Here is a 7,611-nt window from a genome sequence, read left to right as displayed (position 1 = left end):
GCCTCCGTTCCCAGCCAGAGGCCCCTCAGAGCACGGGGGGCTGCACCCGCACCCACTTTCCCCAGCAGCACCTGTGCACGGCCTTGGCCAGCTGCCTCAGAAACCGCACCCTCCCCGCTGGTCGCCAGCACTTGGGGACCCAAGGACAATGTAGGTCGGGGGAGAAGCAGGTCAGCTTGGGTGGCTCCTGCCCTGTGGCCTCCTGCAAGCACCCAGCTCCCAGGGCTGTGGTTTCCGGACCCCGAGGTGGGGCCCCGCCTCCTCCAGGGTGGCTGTGAGGGGCGGGTGAGGTCAGGTGAGAAAGTGCTCCGAAAACCAACTTCCGTGAGCTGAAGAGCACCGAGAGGGAGCGGCGTCTGCTCCTTGTCTGCTAGGGAGACGGTTTTAGCCAACAGACTGACGCACCTGGTTCCCGCACCAAATCCAAACCAGTGCAGAAGCGTTTGCGCTGACTACACTCACCAACCCAGTGGAGACATCTTTCTGTGGAGCCCCCACCAGTGAGCACACCACCTAGCACTCTGGCAGGGGCTGGGCCCTGGGCCTCCCTGGACGGGTCCTGAGCAACATGGCCCGGAGGAGGGGGAGAGCTCAGGCAGGGCTGTGAGGAGCCAAGCGCACTGTCCAGCCCCACTGGGGGTAGACTACAGATTTGCCTGTAAGCTTCCTAGCAGCCACGGGGAAAAGAGGAAACTGTCAGAGACATTCTCGTAAACAAAAGCAAGTTGCTTTCTCAGCAGAAGCCCCCCTCTCACAGGAATACCATAGTGTCTTCTCGACACCCTCAGCACCGTGAAGGGAACGACATCTGTTTAAAGTGGATGATGACGGGGACGCTTCCACGGGGCAGCTCCAGTGCTCGTGCTCCTGAGTAGAGCTCCTCCCAGGGGTACAGAGGCAGCGACGCAGCTCAGCCCAGGGCCATGGGCCCAAGGTTCCCCTTCCCACCCTCCAGCAGCCCGTGATGCTGCCATGGGTCCCCTCCGAACACCTGTGGGCGAGCCTCTGGAGCAGAAGGTCATCCACTGGACTAGTCTACCTGAAATCAGCAGAGAATGTCCTCACCAGAGAGCCCATCGGCTGGCCTGAACCCAGAGGGCATCCTGAGTGCCCTGCTCTGAGGCGCTGGCAGGGCAGCCCGGACCACAAAGGCACTTTCTGATGGAAGAGGGAATGCGCTTCCTTCTTGACATACCTTGAGAAGCTGATTAAAAAACAATTCTGCTGTGAGGGCTGGGGCTCCCGGGCCAGGCAGCCACCTCGGCCACCTCCATGGCCTTCCGTGTCTTAACTTCAACCACCTTACCAGTCCACTTCGCTGTCGGAACGCTGACTGCTGAGACGCCAGAACCAGACACATCACAAGGCTCCCCAGGCAAATAAAGGGCAGGCTGTTATTAACAATTCTCTATTTATTAAAAAGGATCTTACAGCTTTACAGCCACAGCTCAGATGTGGCCCCGGAGAGACAGCGAAGCCAGCTTGGCGGCCCCTTCCCATCAACGCCGACCGAGCTCATGCGTTTGGCGGCGTCCGACGGGGCAGGCACCCCCAACGGCAGGGCGGACGGCAGAGGTACGGCGTGGTGGCACCTCTCTCGAGGCTCACAGATGTGGCAGGCCCACCTGATTGGCAGGGCAGTAAGTTGTCCTGTACAGTTGTTCTCTTGAAAAACAGTTAATGATACAGCAGAGTTCAAGTCCAGGAGTAGAAATGTACAGGAATCGAGGACAAAGGCTGGTGGCCTTGCCCATGGCCTGCTGGGCCAGACCCCGTCTGAGCGCCGCCTGGATTCTGTCCTCTGGGCCGTGGCCTGCTGGGGAGTCACAGGTCCGAGTTCCACCACTCAGCGTGATTTTTTCCATCAGCAGGTGGAGGGGGGCACCACCACCCCCAACCCCCTGCCCCAGCTGGGCCCTGGGAGCCCGGCACACATGGCACATGCAGATGAGCACCCAGGGGGGCAGGGAGCACCCAGGGTGCGGCCAGGGCCTCAGAGCTCGTCAGCCCCCCTCCACACCGAGGGGCTGCTGGCGGCCGCCGCACCCCTGCCCTACGCCCAGCCGGAGGCAGAGAATATTGGCTACGAATAAGTATCCTGGTTCGAGGTGGGTGGACTTTCCTTCCACCTGCAACACGACAGGGAACGAATGCAGACGAGACCCCCGGCCTGGCCTGCCCCTCCCGGCACCAGGTGAAGCTAAGGCACAGCACGGGCCTGCAGGTGCGACTGTGCGCTGCTTGCACGGAACGAAATTGCGTCACTTCATCTGCACCTCAACCTGCTCAGAACTGTATGTGCATTTTTCCAAAAGTTTCCCTGAATGGTCTTATGAGTGTCAAAAAAAGATGTTTTCTTCCCCAATATAAAACAGGAAAAGTACACACGTAGTAAAAACATTGGAGGAGTAGGTCTTCACAGAAAGCCTGGGCTGGCTCCAGGAGGAGGAGCAGGAGCTGCGGACGGCCTCCGTGTGCCAAGTCCAGCTCCCACCCTCCTCCTCACCCGGCCACGACTCGCCGGCCTCTGGATGTGGCTGGGGGCCAAGTGCAAACTCCGTGGGCAGCTGTGAAGCGTCCAGGGTCAGGGAGGGAGGGACTGGGAGGACCGCCTGCCCCACGCAGGTCCAGGGAGCACCTTCCAGACTGGCTCACCCGACCAACCCCCACCGGCGGCTGCGGTGGGTGGTGGGCTGGGACGTACAGAACCGTCTTGAAAATAAAGCAGAAATGATGAACCGTGCTTATTAAATAAAGCTGCAACAGGAAGACGACGATCCTATGTGGGAACAGAGGTGTGGAGGGGGAGGGAGAGGAAGGGGAGGCTTTTTCCCCCAAACCCAGGGGCTCATCAACACAGAACAAGAAACCATATTGAACACACACACCAGCTCGACCACAGCCATGCCCGGCCAAGGCCCCGCACAGCTGCCTCAGAGTCCAAAACCAGGGTTCTAGGTCTATCACCACTGACTTATGGCTCGAAAACCAGCCGGACGCCCTGCCCCGGGCACCGGAGACCCTGACAGAGCAGCCAGTGCTCACAGCCTCCATCTGTGTGTGTGGAGCCCCAGCCGGCAGGCGGCAAGGGAGCCTCCCGGGGAGGATGAGTGCAGCTCACTGCAGGATGAAGCCTGGCTGGTGGGGGGGCAGCCGGGGCGGGGGTCTCTGGGGCAGCGCTGGAGGGTATGGTGGCGACACAAACTGCTGCGCAGGGAAGCCCTGCTGGGTGGGGAGGCCCCCTCGGGGGGGCAGGGGCGGGCACTGCACGACTGGGTACGGGAGGGCCTGTCCTGAGCCCATGGCTGCGGTGAAAGGTGTGGCTAAGCGTCCTGCAGGCGCCAGGGGCGGCGGGGGCGGGATGCGCCGAGGCACCACGGAGGGGGGCCCGCTGGCCTCCGGGACGGGGTAGGGCAAGGGGGCGGCAGGGGCCGGCTCAGGCACCCTGGGCGGCAGCGGGGCGGGCGCGGGGGCCTGTGGCAGTCTCTGCCCCTTCAGCACCATCTCCTGGAGCTTCTCAATTTTAACCCTTCGCATGTGGGCCAATTTCCGCTTGCTCTGATAGACGTCGATGAAGGAGTCCAGAGGGAGTTCTCCATCAAGGAATTTCTCGGCCATGTTCTGAAGGAGCAGGAGAAACTCGGTCACGGGGCGGGCAGGTCAGCTGTTAGGGACGGAAGACCCCCCCACCGACCGGGGCAAGGGGAGCCGGGGCAAGCTTCCTCCCGACACCCGTCCCCTCCTCGCTGCAGACCGTGGCCCACCCAGGACAGGGGCCAAGAGAGGAGGGCTGGTCCTGTCCGTCTCCCGAACCGCAAACTGGACGGGCAGCAGGCCCTGCGAGAGCCGGCCTTCAAGCAACGGGGCCCGAGACCTCCATTTCCTTCCCTCCACTGGCTGCGACCTGACATGCTAGCCCCACGCAGGCCAGCGGGACAGGCCAGAGGGCCACCCCGCCCAGTGGGTCATCAGACCACACGGCCCAGTTTGGCACCATGCTGCCCGCCCCACTGTGCCACAGCGGCTCAACTTTTGACCCCGATTCGTTTCCTTATCACTGAGCAAGGCTCCCTTATCACTGAGCAAGGCTCGAGCCTCAGGTGCTCTGGGCTGTGCCCACAGGCTCCGCCCAGCCAGCTGACTCCAACAGATGGTAACTCAGCGGCCGGCACCCACAGGACAGGTGCTGAGTCTCAGGGCAGCACGCGCCCCTCACTGGAAGACCTGGCCGCCCCGCTGCTCCCCTGGACCCCTGCCCGGTGCACTCCTCAGCCCACAGGCCCGCCTGCCCCAACCTGGGGTGTCCCCCGGGGCTGCCAGAATTACCTCGGTGTCTTCCTCAATCTTGGCCCCCTCCGCCTGCAGGAGTGCTAAGAGGGTCTCCAAGGAAGCGCTGCTGGACTGTTTATCTGGAAGAAGCAGGAGGCACGACGCGGTCAGGGGGCACTGGCACCCCCTCAGAGCTCACCTCGGTCCCCAGCCCCTCGGAGCGACACGCCCCGCCCCACGCCCCGCCCAGACTCCCCACCCCGTGCCCCCTCAAAGAAAGAGCGCACTTCAGCTGGAGAGGCGACAGGAGAGTGCACGTAGTGAGTGGACTTCCAGGAAGCAGAGGGGAAAGTGGGAACATGCAGGAGGGGAAGAAGTGCACGTGATGGGGGGGCGGTCTGTGCCCGAGTTAGAGCAGCCGTGCCACCACCTGCCCCACGATTCAGGGGCGACCACTGTGCACCTGACCTATGCCTGCAACCACCCCGTTACTTCCTCTGGATTTCTGAAGGATAACTGACATAAATACCGAAAGGAGACACATCTTCAGTGTATAAACCCACCACCACCTCAACCCAGCCTGAGACAGAACGTCTGCAGAGGCTCCAGCCCTGCTCCCAGAGGTGCTGACGTCCACTCTCCAGGAACGCTGCCTGGTTCTGAGCTTCATCCAAGCAGACTCACACAGCGTGCTCCATACTGGCCTCTCTCACTGGTCTCTGAGACCACCTTTGTGGCGGCACGAATGGGCAGCTCATGCCTTTCAATGCTGTGTGGCACGGAAAGCTGCATATCGCGACGTACCCATCAGTCCAGAGACGGGTGTTTAGACTGCTTCCAAATTTAGCTCTTACAAATAAAGCTACAAGGGGCACTCATGCGTGCATCTCTCGGTAGATGCGAACGCCCGCTTTTGTGGGGGAGACGCCCACCAGCGAGACTGGGGGATCAGAGCGCGCGGCTCCACTGCTCCAGGCGCTGGCAGACCGCATCTCCAGTTCGCACTCCCCCCAGCACTGCAAGAGCCCCGCGTGCCTGCCAGCACCGGCATGACCGGTCTCTGCGCCTCTACTCAGCCTGTCAGGCGCGTTACAGTACACGTTGTTTACAGTTACAGAGACACAGGGATCACGGGATCGGATGGCACTGAAGCGTCACTGGACAGAGTGATTTTTTTACCTTCTCTCTTTCTTTGGCCACGCTGCATGATACATGAGGTCTTAGTTCCCTGGTCAGGAACTGAACCTAGGGTCGAGGCAGTGGAAGCACCAAGTCCTAACCACTGGACCACCAGGGAAGTCCCTTTTTAACTTTCTATCAATCTCAGAGTTTCCTTGAAAGCTACTCAAGGCTTCAAATGCTAGTCAACTCCTGGGTCACTTCATAATGGCTGCAAATTGAAGTGTGACATTAAAATAACAGTATTCCAGTGATCAATCTCTTTCAGAATTAACTGTGAGGGCCCAACCTCACAGGATAAAACACTAGTTGTATTATCATAATTCAGAATACTGCCTTTTTTTCCTATGCTGTTTGGAAAAGGTACAGTCTTGTTGAAAAGGCAATCAAGTCTCTTTCTCTAAACTGGTGACACAATCCTATATACAGATGGTTTTTTGGCAGCAGTGATCACTGTCTTAATCTGAAATTGTTCCCTAAATAACCTTTCTTTCCTGGTTAGTGCAACAGCTTGAAAATGCACCCTTCCATCAGCTCTTTATTCTTAAAAGACCACCCTAAAAGAGTTACCTAGCTTGGTCTTCTTTATCTGATAGGCTTCAAAGAGCACCTGGAGTTCCTGGTATTTCTGGGTCAAATGAGCCTTCCGAGAGTCCAGCTGGGGCTGGTAGAGGAGGTTTCCTTCTGCCAGGCTCCGGTTGCTGGCCAGCGTCATCTCCTTGTTGAGCTGAACGTTCTGTGTCTGAAAGGACCAAACAGGGTGATGAGAAGCAGCGTGTTAACCCCTGAGCGCCATCCCCGGGGCCATGGGACCAAGAGCTTATGTTTGGCTGGGCGGCTGCCCCCACCCCAGCTCCAGCCCCAATCTTGAACACTGCTGTCTGTTCTTAAAGAGCAAGGCCATTTCCTCTCCCTCTGGCCCGCAGGCTGGGCTTTGTCCTGGGGCCTGCGAGGCTTTCATGCCCGGAGCTTTGCTGTGACCAGAATTCCTTACTGCTGCTGCCACTGTGCTCTTAGAAGTGACTGGTGCTAAACATTCGGAGCTAGGCTTTTCCTAAACAAGTTGCTGCTACTCCAGAAAAGTGAAAGAATCACTTCTTATCAGAGGAGGGCTGGTTGGCATGGTGTCAATTCAGGCTTAGTCACCAGGATCTGAGATCAAACATGAAAGCCCGAGACCCTGGGAAGGAGCCTGCTCAGGGGCCCTGTTCTACTCTGTCCCCATGCCCACTGCAGGCTCTTTGCATCTGAGCAGAGGCCCAGCTCCTGGTCACTGGTCCACCAGTGCCGCCAGCCCAAAGATGGGGGTGGGGGATTTATCTGCCAACGGGGGTTCTGGGCATCCAGGGGGTGAGAGATTGTGTGGGGGTGGAGAAGCCCACCTGGACCTCAGTGAGAGGGGTAGTGGGAAGTCTGAGAAAAGGTGAGGAAGTCCTTAAGAAACATAACCCAAAAGTACACCTGAATGAAAAAGCAAAAACACTGTGTCGTGCACCTAGTTCAGTTCCCTTTCCCCCCATTGCTGGGTGGTCCTCTGCAGCCCGCAGCCCCGTCGCTGCCTGGATGTGAAGACTCCTTTGCCCTGGGCCTCGCTCAGAAGTGCTCCTTCAGCCCCACACCAGCCATCCCGAAGTCCACCCTGCAGTAATACCATCTACACCCCACCCCTCCCCACCCCACCCAGGCTATTTTCGCTGCTGCTTCCTTCCTCCTGCTCCTCTGACTGTAGATTCCTGGCCTCGGTGCCTCGGCTCTGACCCTCCCCACTCCAGCCATACCGTTTGGTGCTTGTGTACAGTTCCCAACACGCACACGCGCACACACACACACACAGGTGAGAACAAAGAAAGATCCTGGGAGGCCCTGACCGCTGAGGGATGGGGATGGGGACGATCCTCTCCTTCAGTTCAGTCGCTCAGTCGTGTCCAACTCTTTGCGACCCCATGGACTGCAGCAAGCCAGGCTTCCCTGTCCATCACCAACTCCCAGAGTTTACTCAAACTTATGTCAATCAAGTCGGTTATGACATCCAACCATTTCATTCTCTGTCATCCCTTTCTCCTCCTGTCTTCAATCTTTCCCAGCATTTTCCCCAGATTCTCTCCTTTGCAGACACCTAATCTGCATCTCCCCACCTAGATCACTTCATGGCAAATAGATGGG

At 58.9% G+C, this 7,611-nt stretch overlaps 1 protein-coding gene across 1 annotated transcript in view; it reads right to left on the bottom strand.

Moving 5' to 3' along the window:
- Positions 1-1,394: 1,394 nt before the first annotated feature.
- The window catches only part of VPS37B (VPS37B subunit of ESCRT-I), a 29,896-nt gene continuing 23,679 nt past the window's right edge, over positions 1,395-7,611 (bottom strand). The window contains exons 2-4 of the mRNA XM_055404467.2: positions 6,019-6,190; positions 4,327-4,409; positions 1,395-3,621 (exon numbers count right to left, since the gene is read on the bottom strand). Of these exons, the coding sequence (XP_055260442.1) occupies positions 3,118-3,621; positions 4,327-4,409; positions 6,019-6,190 (759 nt within the window). The 3' untranslated portion in view covers positions 1,395-3,117. The remainder of the gene's footprint in view (positions 3,622-4,326; positions 4,410-6,018; positions 6,191-7,611) is intronic.

Source organism: Moschus berezovskii, chromosome 19, assembly GCF_049115385.1.
Source record: "Moschus berezovskii isolate FMDL1 chromosome 19, NW_MosBer_1.0, whole genome shotgun sequence".
Taxonomy (NCBI): domain Eukaryota; kingdom Metazoa; phylum Chordata; class Mammalia; order Artiodactyla; family Moschidae; genus Moschus; species Moschus berezovskii.
The sequence above is the reverse complement of the archived record's forward strand: the minus strand, read 5'-3'. Positions and strand labels throughout refer to the sequence as shown.